We start from the raw sequence: 15,789 nt of genomic DNA on the forward strand, positions 1-15,789 counted from the left end.
AGTGTTCCATTGTTATCAGGACTATTAATTTGTGGTATTAGGATGTTTGTTTATCTTTCAGATGAGGGTAGAGATTTCTGGGGTGCTTAAAATTGATTATTTCGGTCAAGATGTTTTTTTGATCATAGTTCGGTTGAGAATAAAACCCAGGATTTATTTATGAAGTCAAAGAGATGAAAGTAATTGAATCAGAATCTAATACTGAAAATCAACTTCAGTATTTGTCTTGTATGAGATAGAAGTAGTAAAATACTCATAACCAATAATCAGTATTACCAGCAATCATAATCAACATAATAGAAAGAAATGGATTACATGCCAACTATAGTTGGGAAAACTCAGTGGAGTTATTAGAGAGAAACTAGTGAATAATCCTCTGATACAGAATGTCGAGACCACCTCTTTCAGTGTTTTAGCACTAAGCTTTCATAAATCGTGTCAGGCATAAGGACAGACAGTTCCACACACAAATTTGAAATCTGACCTTGTTAAAAGCTTTGTGCCATTAGGTTCTTTTCTCCTACCCAGGGCACTGGGTGCAGTTGCACAGCCGTTAAGCTAAATGAGCATAAAGCTCCCTCTACTGTTTTGTTCTTCCTTGAAACTTATTTATTGTATTGGGGATTTAAGAATTTAAAACAATCTATTCATGTTTACATTTTTAATGTTACTGTGTGAACCCTTACAAGTAAGTTGTCTCCGATATCTGTAGAGTAGGAATGCCTCTGTGTGGGCACGCCCTTGGGGTGCGTGAGTGTTGATGTGTTTAACTATTTTAGGGAGAACACAGAGAAGCATACAAAGTGGCGGTCTACAAATTATGCTCATAGTTACAGATAGTGCTGTTGCCAGGGGGGTGGGAACAAAGCTACATGAATAATACGAGTTTCAACAATCAAAATATTTCTGTTAAATAAGCTTGCGGTCTATGTACAAGGAGACCTTTTCGGATAATTTTCACATTACAGATTGTCTTTCTTTTTCAGGGGAGAGCGGAGGTACGCAGAGTGCGGTCAGTCACCTAGGTTCCCAAGACGGGGGGATGATAACTATGCACAGTCCAAAGAGATCGGGGAAGATTCCTCCAAAACTCCACAATCACATGGTCCATCGAGTCTGGAAGGAATGCATCCTCAACAGAACCCAGTCCAAGTATGACTTCTGCGTTCTGTCTGGGTCATGCTTCAGTAGCCATCTCTTTGATTACTACATGAAGAGTGTCAATCACATTGTGCCACTGGGTGACCAAACCTGAGGGGTCATTGGATTCGTAGTTCATTTTTTTTTTTTTTTTAACTTAATAGCACAAAATTCAAAGCAAGGATGTTAAAGATGTTTACTTTACTGAATTTGATTATTTAGGAAATTTTGAAGTTCTGGTCATCTCAAGATTGGCACAGTATTCATCTGGCATTTTTTTTAGCACAGATGGTTTAGGACAGTAGTCAGTGGGTGTGGTTTTCCTTCGGATACCAATTTATGAATGTTTTCTATTTACAAAGGGAAATGACCTTTGTCGCAGTTTCTGTGACATTGGCCTTCTGTTTTAAATGACAATACAGTTCTGAACTGAACTGATGACAGAGGGGTGTTTACCAGCAGCTGTGCTTCTGTTGGTTGATTTGGGGAAGCCATATTCTTTTCTTCCCCTACCAGACTTTGCTTCCTTCCTTTCCTCCCCTACCACCTATCCTCCTGCTCTCCCTCCCTACCTTCCTTAACATTATTGTGGAAAAGAGGAAGAATTGATTCTCAGAAGAGACTGCTGATGATTATTTTAGTTGCATGAATGAAAGCAAATAGTAGTCGATAAATACTATTCTACTTATCCAAATTTACGTAAACAGATTCAGCATATTTTCACATCTCTTTTGATAGAACTGAGATGTCCCCTTTTTTGCCTGAGGAAAGTAAACAAACGAGTCTTCATTCTCTAGAACAGAATAAATATGGATGCTCTTGCCAATAACTGCTAAGAACTCCACTCCTTTTAGAAATTAATTAAGTGTTCTTCAGTGACTACTTAGAGTTCTGTATACAGATTTAAAACCTGTCATTTGGATCGAGCTTTTAGGAAATTCATACTATATATTTATTCCTCAGTGAATTGGTCCTGGAGTAGGCTGCTGATGAAGATATAGTACATAAAATCTAGAATAATTGCAGCGGGAGATTATATATCATGTTATAGAATTAAAAAGGTATCTTTTAGTCACTAAAAAATGATCCTTTTCTTTAGAATAATTGGTACAGGTGTTTTCACCTCTATCTACAATGCCTAGATGATTTCCAAGTTAACATTTTCTTTTTCTTTTCCTGTCATTTCCTGTCTTTGATTTTTGTCACCACTAACCTATCACCTTCGCCAACTCTGACAGCCCTTTGTGGCAGCAGCACAGAGCAGGGAAGTGACACTCAGAAAGGCAGGGGAGGGTAGAGAGCAAGAGGAGTCCCTCCAGAGCCGTCATTGAAGCACTTTGCAATATCAGCTGTGGCAGAATCAGCAATACAAAAATACTGCCCGGTGTTCTCTTGTCACTGTGTAATAACAGACACTGCTTTTTGCTCCCAATTACCAGTGACATGTAAGAGGTAATTTTTTTCTTGTCTTGAATTCGCATTACAAGTGTACAGTGCTGCCCTTAAATGCTAGTAAATACAGGAGTTTTAAGAATGATTTAAATAGTCTGTCCCAGGGCATATAATTCACAGATGCTGCGAAAAGATAATTTTTAAAATTTCGGTTATTTCTACAAAATTTAGGTGGCTTTTTAAAGCAACAGCCCATAGTGCCAGGTAGTGTTTTAATTGCTCTGTGTGTCACCCATGTTCAAATGTACTTTATTCTTAAACAGAAGTATTTTGGATCCTGCTTCTTCTAGTGCAAAGAACAAGTTGGTCCCCCCCCCCCCCCCCCCACCTTGGGTCAAAGCCTTGGGTCGTTTTGAGCCATCTCTCAGCTAGCTAACATTACTATGTGTAATATATTTGGGTCTTTTAAACATTTTTCTCCCAGAGCTATGAATATTATCTCGTGTTGACACAACTCACCTTTTTAACCTTATGTAGGAGGAGCCAAATGTCGACTCCAACTCTTGAAGAAGAGCCTGCTAATAATCCTGCTACTTGGGATTTTGTGGATCCAACCCAAAGAGTCAGCTGTTCTTGCTCTAGGTAGGTGGTGGACGAGGCAGAACGGGGGTCGGATCGGACGGTGGCACCTTTTGTTGGCTGTGTCTCCCGGACTCTCAGACCGCTTCTTCCCCATCATTTTGTTTTGTCTTTTCTGTTCAGCCTTCTTCCTCCTCCAGTAGAGAAGAAAAAGATAAGTCTTTTCTTCTATGCAGATGGTACGGTTTTTTTGTCAGGCCTCAAAAAGAGCTTTGTTAGATGACTGGCCCTGTGAGCCAATTGTTCCCACAAGTTTCTTCCCAGTAGCCACCTCAAAACTAAAGGCATCAGTTTGACAAGACCGTCTCTTCCCCTTTAAGTGAGTTTACTTCATAATTCCTCATTTTAAAGTAGAGATAAATATTAAATAAGTTGGCTAGAATTCATAGGATTTGGATTAAACAGGCCTTCCGTAGATAATTTGTTTTGTTGTTGGTACTGGTGTGTTTTGATGCTTGAGGCAGGTATTTGGTAACAACGTCTGCCAATGGCTAAAATTCTTGTTCATTCATTTAGATATTTGAATAGAACCTTGAGTTGATGTCTGTAGAAAATTTTTGCTCTCATGGGTATTACCTTGACTTATCAGTCCTTGTGGTAGTGGAGTCCTGTTGTCCTGGGCACTCATGAGGGTTCTTAGGTTTCTTTTCTTTTCTCTTCTTTTCTTTTCTTTCTTAATTTATTTCGAGAGAGAAAGAATGAGAGCGTGCAAGTGGCAAAGGGGGGGGAGAGGGGGAGAGAGAGAGAGAGAGAGAGAGAGAGAGAGAGAGAGAGAGAGAGAGAGGGAGGGAGAGGGAGAGAGAGAGAGGGAGAGAGAGAGGGAGAGGGAGAGGGAGAGGATATGAATCTTAAGCAGGCTCCATACTCAGCACTGAGCCCAACGCAGGGCTCAATCCCACAACCCTGGGATCATGACCTGAGCCAAAATTAAGAGCTGGTTGCTTAACTGACTGAGGCACCTGGCACCCCAAGGTTCTTGGATTTCTTGAGTGTGTGTCAGCCTTACCCCCAGCTCAGCTGACTGTTGAACATGTGATGGTGATTATTCACTTAATGAGCAACTAGGAGTAGCTTTGCTTCCAAACTGTGTATTTTCACATGGGATACTGCCCAGCACTTAGAAAAAGTTCAGTGGAGATCATGCATATTAAGAAAAAGGCCATTCATTTCCCTAGTTTTGATAGGGGTTCTTAATGTGGCATAAATAAGTTGGCTTCCGAGTAAGGAGGCAGTCAAATGACCCCTGAGAATATAGGCAAACTGTGTGTGTGTACGCATGCACATGCGCATGTGTATACACACTTAAACAACAGTTTTGACACCACCTTCCTGTCCTCCCCTGCCCTTACTGTTGATTCTCTTTGTCAAGCTCTGCCTTACTAGTCGGCCTTTTTTTTTTTTTTTTCCTTTGAGAAACATTGTAAGTATCAGCCTAATAAAACTCACTATTGATTTTTTCAAAGAGGATGTTTTTGAAGAAGTTGCTCCTCTCTGAGCATGTGAGAATCTCTCTCTGATCTCAGGGTAGGTATGGTATGGCAGCTGAATCTGTTTTACTTCTGTTTCTTGGCCATTGTAAATTGTGTGACAAAAAGCATTTTCCTATTAACATGGATTTCTAAGCAGCCTACAGCCAAGTTGTAGGCCACCTTTAGAAAGCACCTAGGATAACAACGTTAGTGTATTTAACTTTGCTTGTGCCTTCGTCTTGTTTTTGGTCTTAATCTAGATTTTTCACCTTTTTACTGATTTCTGTGACATTTTTATTTGGCACCTCAAGTTCTTTTTACCTGAAGTGTAAATAAATAACACGTTTTCTTTTGTCCCCTAGAGACATTATCATTTATACATTTTTCTTCCATTTTATAGATGATTTTTATCCTTGTATTTCACAATGACTTCCTTTGAAATATCTATGACAGTAATTCTATTTTCCCCATTCTTTTAGCCACTGTGTGTGTTTCTACAATGTTTGGCCTTGCTTCTGGTTTCTTCCCACCAATGGACCACCCATATAGTTAGCTTTCTGAGCCTGATCTGCCTGCCTGCTCCATGGAGGCCTTTTACCTGTTCAGAGATTTGCAGTGATAGTCTGTTACTTACTGATGTGTCCCTAATTGTAACCATTTCACAATGTAGCTGAGTTGTTAAGTACAATTGAAAAAAAGATGACTTTATATGAGATTATCTAGTTTGCAGAAAGTCCTTACTTTGAAGAGGCTATCATAAAATATCTATCAAAGGATTGGTGTGGTTAAATGCTCTGAGAAAGTCCAAATGAAAAAGTTTTATGTAAAAGACTTTTAGAGCTTAGGTTTTAAAATAAGCACCCCTAGAAGATTTGATTGAGATATTTTTCAGATGAGACATTCACCTCTTACTGTGGTATGGTGCCCTGCAGATTTAAAGCACAATTTTTACCTTAATTGACAATAGCCTTATGCTTAAACAACCTTCTTCAAAGTCAGAATTTTTTTTTTTTTTTTTTTTTTTGAGTAGCAAGGACTTTAGCAAGAGTCTTTTTGGATTATCTACTGCAGGATTACCAAACCCATTATGGAATGGTCCACTCCTCACACTGTTTAATGGCCTTATGGGGCAGGGTGGCCATCCTGCTGTCCCACTAAACCATCCCATTATGCCACACAAATCCGTTTTACTGCCCACTAGGGCATCATTTAGTGCAATGCAGCAGTAATTTAATGCCACCCTAGCGGCCTCAGAGAGTTACTGCTACACCGGCAGGAGAGCTTACATGTTTCCCTGGGTTGATTTATATATTGGGAGGAACTGGCTGACCTGCTATATAACTTTGTTGCACAGATTAAACCTTGGCGTCGTCTCGTGGGCCCTTACTGAGCAATAGCTCACACCTGTGCTTACCAAGAAGTGTGTTAGGGTATGAGCAGACTTGCCATCCGGCTTAGCACAGGTGCATTTGTGTACATGTGTGCTTTTAGTGTTCACTCCCCCTCTTTTTCCTTCTAAGTTTGTGAGTCTATAAGATCCAAAGTTGTCTTTCCTTCCTTCTTTTTTCCGATAATAGTGGCATATAAGGCTTGTAGTCCGCTTATTCTATTAAATATTTGTAGGATCGACCCTTGGTTTCACACTTTGGGGGAAAATCGCATAATTGTTTTGTTCCCGATTGACAAGACTACAAGCTGTTATAAACCATTCTATATTGGACTTAGTAGAGTGTTGTAAGATAGAAATTGGAAGCTTTTTTTTCTCTCTTTCTTGGCAAATGATCTCATGACTCTTGGTTTTAAAATGCAGTGTGAACACGTTATCTGAGTCCCTTACCAGATTTGAAAGATTTGGGGATTTTGCAAATCCGTCTTTTGGTACGCGCTAGCGACGTTCAGTCCATCTCTTACCGGCTGGATTGTGTGCGATTGGTTCACTACTCTCTGTCAGAGTGTGTCGCAGTTTTTGTCATTATAAAAATAACGAACCTGGAGACCTTTTCCGTGTGTTAGTGCAGCCAGTGTGTGCTTAGAAGGTACAGCCTTCTGAGAGGCATCTCTTTTGTAACGTCATCATGGTGCAGGGGTGTCACACTTCCAGAAGAGTGCGCTTGTTCTCAGGTGTGTGTTTCTTAGCCTTATTTTAATTCTCATTTCAGGCATAAGCTTCTAAAACGTTGTGCGGTGGGACCCAGTCGGCCTCCCGCAGCATCTCAGCCAGGGTTCGGTGCAGGACCATCATCGTCTTCATCTCTGCCACCTCCTGCTTCCAAGCACAAAACGACAGAAAGACCAGAAAAGGGAGACAAGCTGCAGAAGAGACCCTTGATACCGTTTCACCACAGGCCGTCTGTGGCTGACGAGTTCTGTGTGGAGCAAGATACACCAGGACAGAAGCTAGGGTTGGCAGGGATCGACTCCTCCCTAGAGGTGTCTAGCAGTAGGAAGTATGATAAACAAATGGCCGTGCCTTCCAGAAATACAAGCAAGCAAATGAATCTGAATCCTATGGATTCACCTCATTCCCCTATTTCCCCTCTGCCGCCAACACTCAGCCCTCAGCCACGAGGTCAGGAAACGGAGAGTTTGGACCCGCCATCTGTCCCTGTGAACCCGGCCCTCTATGGAAATGGGCTAGAACTCCAGCAGTTGTCAACTCTGGATGACAGAACTGTCCTCGTAGGCCAAAGACTGCCTCTGATGGCAGAGGTCAGCGAGACAGCCTTATATTGTGGGATTAGGCCCTCGAACCCGGAGTCGTCAGACAAGTCGTGGAACAGCTACCGTCTCCCGCCCGTTGACGATGCTGAGTTCCGGCCTCCAGAGCTCCAGGGCGAGAGGTGTGATGCCAAAATGGAGGTAAACTCAGAGAGCACCGCGCTGCAAAGGTGAGGAGACTCTGTCCCACCCACCCGATCGCCCGCCGACCGAGGCATAGGGTCTCGAGGATCAGGGCTACCCTCCTCACGTCTCCATTCTGTCCCTCCAGAGCCAAATGAAGGAGGCTTTTCTTCACCATTCGAGACTCTGCATTTGGAAAGTGTTTCAAAGTCAAGTGCTTTGTCCTTCTTGAGGTTTCACACGCATGCACACACGTGTCGTTGTTTAAACATGTTGGCATATAAAGGTCTCATTATGGCATTTAGTACATTCGTACGGATGTATTTTTGGCCCGCTGTTCGTTAGTCAAAGAATGTAGCTTGATGAGACTTTCCGTATTGTGGTCAGTGCCACCTTTATACGCTGACACTTTTAAGCAGGGCTTCGGGTGCATTCAAGTGTGTATCCTGCCTCCAGTAATAATACTGTTTACAGTGCTTTTGAGCTGCCCCGTTATTCTTCACAGTTTACACAGACCATCTCAGGTACTCTTCACCACCACCATATTACTACTTTATTTCATAGCTGAGAAAGAAGCGCGGGGCATGCAGTTAGTCACTGACGTAGATTGAACTTGAACCTCGACAGTCTGTTCTTAAAGCCCATCTGTGCTCTTAACCGGAATCCATGGAATCAGAGACAAAAGCATCTACTCCTCACAAAGACCTACTAAATTCTATTTGTGAACGTACTCTCTAAAAGAACTTCTTTATAGAGATAAATTTTCTAAGTTTCATTTAAGCTTTGCAAATGCTTTAAATCATAAATGCTGCTTTTTTTTTTTTTTAAACATCAATCTTTTTACTTTAGCTTGCTTAAATCATTGTTTGTTTTCCCTTTTAGACTCTTAGCACAACCTAACAAACGGTTTAAAATCTGGCAAGAAAAGCAGCCCCAGATGCAGCCACTCCACTTCCTTGACCCATTGCCTCTGTCTCAGCAACCTGGAGACAGTTTGGGAGAAGTCAATGATCCATACACCTTTGAGGATGGCGACATAAAATACATCTTTACGGCAAACAAGAAATGCAAACAAGGGGCAGAGAAAGATTCCCTGAAAAAGAATAAGGTACCATTTAACATAGAGGGTGTCCAGCATGGTGTGGGTTTTGATCTCTGTCAGTACAACATGTGTGGGAAAACTTCTGAGGCAGAATGTTTGAGATAGTCTTGCCTGATTGCTCTGTCCCCATATTCATGCTCTTGGTACTATTGTATTGAACGGCGTATTGTTCCTTTTTATGTCATGGCTCACCTTTGTTTAAGAGTCCGCTGAGCATAAATGAAGCCTCATATTTTCCAGGCTGTAGCTTGTACAGTGCATGCTTCCTCTCATACGCTAATTCTGGTTGGCCTATGCTCCCTGCTCCCTTCTTTTGAATTCTTACTCCAAAACACCCAAAATGTGAAGAAAAAATAGGCTGATGACAGTGTCTGTTGTTTATTGAGTGCTTGGTATGTCTGCCATACCAAGTGCTTTATATATGTGTCTGAATGAATACCAACACTACTTCCTGGCTTATGTCGGTGTTACTTTTACTGGTTTCATTGTCATAAAAACGAGTACTGGGGGTGTGTGCTGTCTTTGGCCTTAAATTTTATAGCATTCCAAAATACTGGGCCATTTGAAGAGGTATTCTTGAGAGTAGAGGAAGTAGGACAATTAAGAAGCCAGTACCATTCCGGAAAATGCTTCCAGGATTCCTTTACAGAGATCTGTCTGGGTCCAGAAAGCTCGAACCGCAGTTCAGCATCTAAAATGTTATTAAAGGCAGCTTTTAACACCACGGCAGGACTGTAGTCAAATGCCACCAGTACTGATTAGCCATGAAACCCAGATTGACTCAGAATGTGCCATAGGATTGGAGGGAAAGTGTGGGAGTTTGGGGTTCTGTTTAAATTCAGGGAAAAGGACCGATCTTTTATTTCCCTTGGTTGCATAGACCATGGTTTATCATACTTGTGCTCATAACAAGTTCCATTCTCCCCTCTAATTCTTTGTGTTCTCCCTCATATTGCACACTTTGGGTTGGTGTTCATGTGTTTTGTTTGGCTGAATTTATTATACAGTCAGAGGATGGATTTGGTACCAAGGATGTCACTACACCAGGTCATTCCACGCCGGTGCCTGATGGGAAAAATGCCATGTCTATTTTCAGTTCTGCTACTAAAACAGGTGTGTACAATGACTATTTGCCTCACTTGGATTGTTGCTAAAGTAAAATGCAAGGGAGATGCTTCTCAATTTAGAATTACATTTTCACTGTAATACCAATAATTTGATCTCATCTTGAATTTTTCATTGTTTGTTTTTCAGTTATTTTCAAAACTGATAAACATATTTGGAAATAATTGTCTCTAAATTTAACTGAAAACCTAGGGAAACAATTCACAGGCAGGTCTGCTCGTTGAGACCCATGTCCTCTCCTCGGTCCTCTCTCGGTGAAGTTGTTCATTCTGGGTCTTCGCCTCCTTCCCTGCAGATGTCCGGCAGGACAGTGCTGCTGGCAGAGCCGGCTCCAGTAGCCTTACCCAGGTGACAGATCTGGCACCTTCCCTGCACGACCTAGACAACATCTTTGATAATTCCGACGACGACGAACTTGGGGTGAGTCTGCCGTGGCTCCACAGGCAGAAACTTCCCGAAATGGGAGGATGTGTGTCACTGTTGGAGTTCCTCCTTACTGTTTGGTCTGCTGAATTTGGGGGCCCTGTTTCAGGTTCAGAGTCCTCTTCAAAAACATTGGTATACCTTGAAAGGATTCTAAAAGTGGCTCGTGTCGTCTCTAACGCGCCTTGGGTTCTGTTTGTTGATGGTTGGTTTTTTTTGTTTTTTTATTATTAGTGTTATTCCTGTTGTAAATATTAAAATCTTTCACATTCAGTATATGTGCTGCCGAAGCGAGCCCAAAAATCTTCACATTTAGCTTAAAAACATTTTTTTTTTAAAGACTGAGCGCTTTTTTTTCTTTTAGGTTTTATTTATTTATTTTGAGAGAAACAGAAAGCGAGTGGGAGAGGGGCAGAGAGGGAGAGAATCCCCAGCAGGCTCTGTGCTGTCAGCATGGAACCCAACACGGGGCTCGAACTCACAAACCACGAGATCGTAACCTGAGCCGAAACCAAGAAGTCGATGCTTAGCTGACTGAGCCACCCGGCTGCTCCTTTCACAGTTAATTTTTAAATCCTTCTAACTATCATGACACTAGTAGAAGTGTATTATGTAGACCCTTTAGCTCAGATTTTAAAGATAATGCCCATAACGTTTTATTCATCTCATCAGCCAGAAAGTAGTCTACATTTTGAGAGATAGACAAGTATGATGCATAGTTTTTAAGGTTATGACACCGTAGTGGGGAAGTAGGCTTTACGTACAAAGAAGTTAAATAATACCAGGTATGATGTGGTTAAAGTGACAGATAAAATTTAAAATTCTTGGGTGAACAGCTGAACTGAGTCAGGAAATTTGTGTCCTCATCCTCCTAACCACCTCTGTACTTTTGGGCAAATGGAAGTACCTATAATTTCTGGGGGGCCTAGAAATGAGTAAGATAGGCCCTCTCTTCAGAGAAGTAAGTTTATTTTTCTATCACTTATGTACTTACCTTCCTTCCCTTCTGCCCTTTTCCCATATATTTGTTAATCACTTGATGATCAGTTCCGTTGTGACATGTACATGAGGTTACAAATATTACCACCCTTATACTTGAGATACTCACAGACCTCAGGAGAAATAGCTTGTAAATAAATGTAAAAATATACTTCAAAAATACACACACACACACACACACACACACACACACACGCGCGCATACTTATTACTGACAGTGTAGTAATTGACTTGCGTCTAAAGATGCTGGGTGTTCAAGTACGAAGTGACAGGCAAACAGTGTTTAAGTTAAGGCTTAAACTTTAAGTAGGAATCAGAATTCTAAAGCCTGTTCTCACTGTAAAATAAAATGTATCTGATTAACCGATATTATACACTATTAGTAATGTAAGTACTTAGAAGATGATATCATAATGGCCTCCAAGAATGGATTTGACTTGAGATGTGGAAAGACAGGGTTATTGAGATAGAGGGGAGAGACATCAGTTTGAGCCTGGAATGAGCCTTGATTAAGCAACAAGAACGAACTAGCTTGGGGTTGGGGGGATAAAGAACAGACCATTGGTCTGCTCTCTGACTGGTGGGTAAAGATTGACAAGGTTAAGAAGGTTTTTGACCATCCTTATGGCTTTGGACTTTGAACTCGGCCTGTGATATGTTCCTCTGTGAAGGCTGCTGAGTGTGGACCTGAGCTGGCTTCCATCAGTCTCTTACACAGAAAGCAGGGGTACTGTTGGGTAACTTTCATTGGATTAAAACACAAGGACCTAAATTCAGGCAGTGGCTGCACGAAGGAAAAGGACATGGCGAGGAGAAAAACATTAGTACAAGAAATGACATGTTTCCTTGTGGTAGATCCGGGCATCGGAGAGCCATTTGGAACGTGACTGTTGCCCTAAAGCCGGGTATTGTCTGGGATTGGTTTTGATGATCCTTAGGGTTTGGTTAGATGCTTCGGTAGTGATGGTGGGGAGGAAATATGAAAAGGAATTAAAGAGAAGTAGAAAGAAGTAAGAAAAGGGAAAAAAAGCAAGCGTTACAGAGCAGCTGGGGGCTGTTCACCACCACCATCCCTAGTGATTACTGTTGGTGTCCGAGCCCCTGCACTTACTCTCTGTATAAATCATGTATTACTGTTGGACTAAGTGAAGATACATTTACTTTTTTTTTTTTTTTAATATAGTTTTAGGAACGTTAATGTGTGATGGAGGGTTGGACATTTTTAATCTAATTTTCATTTCTCCGAAATGTTTGTTTACTCTGATTTCTAGCCTGGCATTTCATCAAGAGAATCATTCACCTTAGAACCGTTTTTGCTAATTTGTCTTACTGATAACTGGCATTATGTGGCTGTTGTCCACGTTTCATCTCAGATGTCTTTGAATTTAATTTCACATTTCAACTCTATGTCATTGAATAAATACACATAAAGGCTTTCTGTTTGTGAGAATCTTTTTTCTTTTGGTCACCAATTCGTTTGAGTTCTTAAAGATAATCTTGCCTGTTAAAAGACTTAATTTATTTTGAATAACAAAGAAAATTCCTCTGCATATTTCACTAATTTTATATGATATGGTTATGTTTTATGAAGAAGAATAGTAAATGTGGGAATAGGAGTAGAAGACACATGTTCGTGTGTGTGTGTGTATGTGCGTGCGTGTGTGTGGTGAAAAATGAAAGCGTAATACTTTGGGAGGACTTGAGGTCACTTCTTTTAACTGCCTGCTTCCAAACAGAAGGAAAACCAGACTGATAATTAATTACTACTTGGAGGCACCACCCTAATTTAATTATTGTGTCCCTGAAACCACTTCTCTAATCACCTGGGAGGAAGATTTGCTTAAGGTCTGCAAGTTCTGCTTTGCTGGTGCAATCTGCCCGTACAAGATCTGTGCAGAGACTTAGTCACTCTGGTTTTCATTCTTGATAAGCTTGTAGCCTTCTCCTTTGCTTCACTGTCTGCTGGTATTACCAGAAGTTCGCTTGGTAAATCCTGTGTAAGGAAGCATCTTTCCTTTACTCCAGAATATCAGTAGGCACATGTTAAGAAATAGTTGACTAATGGGGCGCCTGGGTGGTTCAGCCGGTTGAGCGTCTGACTTCAGCCCAGGTCATGATCCCGCACTTCAGGCGTTCGAGCCCTGCGCCGGGCTCTGTGCTGGCAGCTTGGAGCCCGGACCCTGCTTCGGATTCTGTGCCTTCCCTGCTGTCTGCCCCTCCCCCACTTGCACTCTGTCTCTCTGTCTCCCAAAAATAAACACACATTTTAAAAAATCTAAAAACAAAGAAAAAGAAGCAGTTGCGGCTCTACTTGTATACACGTGTGTTGCCCTGGTTTAATAATAATAATAATAATCTTTCCTTAGGCTGCATCACCTGCGCTGCGCTCATCCAAAATGCCTGCAGTTGGGGCAGAAGACCGGCCTCTTGGGAAGGACGGAAGAGCTGCTGTTCCGTACCCACCAAGTAAGAAAAGGAAATTGAGCTTTGCCGTGCTATTTACAGCTTACACAGAGTGTTCTCATACTCACTGGTGCCTTATCTGAGACTCCCCTCTCCCCGCCTCTTTGTCTTTCAACGGAATATTAACTGCAAGTGAAAACTTGTACAAGTTAGAATTCCTTCGATGGCAGGCAGCTAAGACACCATCTTCTTTTGAGTTCCTTTTGCTTTTGTTTTCAAATTAAGAATTAACTTTTGTGGTTTAAAATGTGGAAAAACATGTTTTAGGTTTGTTTCTCTAATAGCCTTTTTCCCAGTAGAATAAATGCTACGCAATGATTTTTAGAATGATATTCCACTATAAGAGTGTAAGATGTTTCAATTTTCATAAATTTAATTTACACAAGAATGATGAACGTTTGTTTTCTATGGTCCTTTTCCTAATTCATACTGAGCTTTTTGTGTTTCCTTTTGAGATCAACTACTTTATTATGTTTGATGACAAGAGGAGGAACTTCTTCCCCCCCCCCCCACCCCCCCCACCCCCAATTATTCTTCACCCTAGGAAACTACATTATTCTACGAGAGAAAAGAAAGTCAGGGTAGCTTATGTGGATACTCTGAAGCAGAAACATAATTCCACTGCAAATCATTCTTTAATACCTTCTCATTAACTTCAGCTGGTAATGAGAACAAATTGAGGGGAAAAACCACTATGTCATAGGGATGAGTCAAAAAGTTTTATGAACCTATAAATGTGTGCTGATTTACTCAAATGTAGAAGTGTGAAGTATACAGAGATTGGATTTTGACAGCTTTAGGAGATCCATAGCTTTTTAAAATATGCAAAGCTTTCTCAAGCATGACATGTATGAAAATGAATAATGGTAGCCAGCCAGTTGCTGTAGATTTTTTTAATTAAACATTTTTCTTTTTTTATTACTCTGCACTGCAGAATTTTGCAAACATGGAATTCACAGATTAAAAGAAACAATATTAAGATAGATACCTATGGAATAGGTCAGATGAATGAATTTTTTCCCTTGTTTTGAACCAGTTAATCCTCTGCCCTTTTTGACATTAAGTGATAATGTAGCGATGTTAAATGTTAAAATGTCTGATGACTTGTCCAAGATTATTGGACTCAAAATATTGCATTCAGAAACCACTCTGCTAGGAAGTGTCATTGCTCAGGAAAGTATATGGTATACTTTCTTCTCTCTCTCATTTTTATTCAGAAAATAATTGTTTCAAAAAGAAGCTACTCAAAATTTTATAATAAAGTACAGGTTATAAAAATTAATTAATTTGCAATATAGCAAAAATATTAGCATTAGGATAATACATCTATATAAGAGTGAATCGAATCTTTTGAAGTGCACGAAGTATGTGTGAGGAAATGTGTGGAAATGGACATATACGCAATATCTCCTCCCGCAACACGACAGTGAAATAGCATGGCAAGAAGTTCTCATCTTTATTGTACATGGAGGTGGAAGACAGACATATTATAAAATTTAGTGTGTAGAGCAGCACCATCCAATCTAATAGAAATACAGTGTGAATTGAGAGCCACATAGCAATTTTAAATTTTCTAGTAGTTGCATTAAAGAACACAAAAAGAACCATGTAAAATTAACTTAAATAATATGTTTATATAACTTAATGTAACCAAAGTAGTGTCATTTTTACATGTAATCAGTATTAAAAATATTGAGGTGTTTTACATTCCCTTTTTGAACTAACTCTCTAGAACCCGGTGTATATTTTATACGCACAGCGCGTCTCAGTTTGGACAGCACCTGGTTTGCGTGCTCTAGAGCCATATGCGGCAGTGGATACGGTCTTGGACGGAATAGGTCCACAGTTACTCATCTGTATATGTCACAACATAGTGATGAAGAGAGCAGCACACAGTAATAACTAGGTTTGGTTTAGCACCAAGTCTGTGTTAAGGTAATGTTATACCCAGTACATACGATAACACACCTCGTCTCCAGTCCATTCTGGTAGCTGGTCCTGCTCTTGCTTTAACATTTTTAGAGGGAAAATCCAAGAGGCAAGCCATGGAGGAGCCTTTCTTTTTGGAGGACCAGAGTGTTTCTCTGGTCTCTGTCGTCTTTCTGTCTCATCCATGTCGAGTGCAGTTTGTTTTTTCATCTCAAACGTTGTTTAGGGTCGTATCTTTTCAGAAATTCCTTGTAACTTAACAGCATT

At 40.7% G+C, this 15,789-nt stretch overlaps 1 protein-coding gene and 1 long non-coding RNA gene across 4 annotated transcripts in view; one reads left to right on the forward strand and one right to left on the reverse strand.

The window, feature by feature from the left end:
• Positions 1-15,789, forward strand: part of MED13L (mediator complex subunit 13L) — a 305,493-nt gene that overhangs the window by 251,746 nt on the left and 37,958 nt on the right. For all 3 annotated transcript variants that reach the window (XM_058691175.1, XM_058691176.1, XM_058691177.1), the window contains 7 exons: positions 987-1,152; positions 3,070-3,174; positions 6,800-7,528; positions 8,364-8,589; positions 9,591-9,696; positions 10,004-10,128; positions 13,497-13,596. In XM_058691175.1, coding sequence (XP_058547158.1) covers positions 987-1,152; positions 3,070-3,174; positions 6,800-7,528; positions 8,364-8,589; positions 9,591-9,696; positions 10,004-10,128; positions 13,497-13,596 — 1,557 coding nt within the window. The remainder of the gene's footprint in view (positions 1-986; positions 1,153-3,069; positions 3,175-6,799; positions 7,529-8,363; positions 8,590-9,590; positions 9,697-10,003; positions 10,129-13,496; positions 13,597-15,789) is intronic.
• Positions 3,051-6,682, reverse strand: LOC131489288 (uncharacterized). The gene is made up of 2 exons (XR_009250462.1): positions 6,552-6,682; positions 3,051-3,844 (listed from the first exon to the last, which is right to left on the reverse strand). It is a non-coding gene; the product is annotated as an uncharacterized LOC131489288 (long non-coding RNA).

This window comes from Neofelis nebulosa, chromosome 11 (assembly GCF_028018385.1).
Source record: "Neofelis nebulosa isolate mNeoNeb1 chromosome 11, mNeoNeb1.pri, whole genome shotgun sequence".
Lineage (NCBI taxonomy): Eukaryota > Metazoa > Chordata > Mammalia > Carnivora > Felidae > Neofelis > Neofelis nebulosa.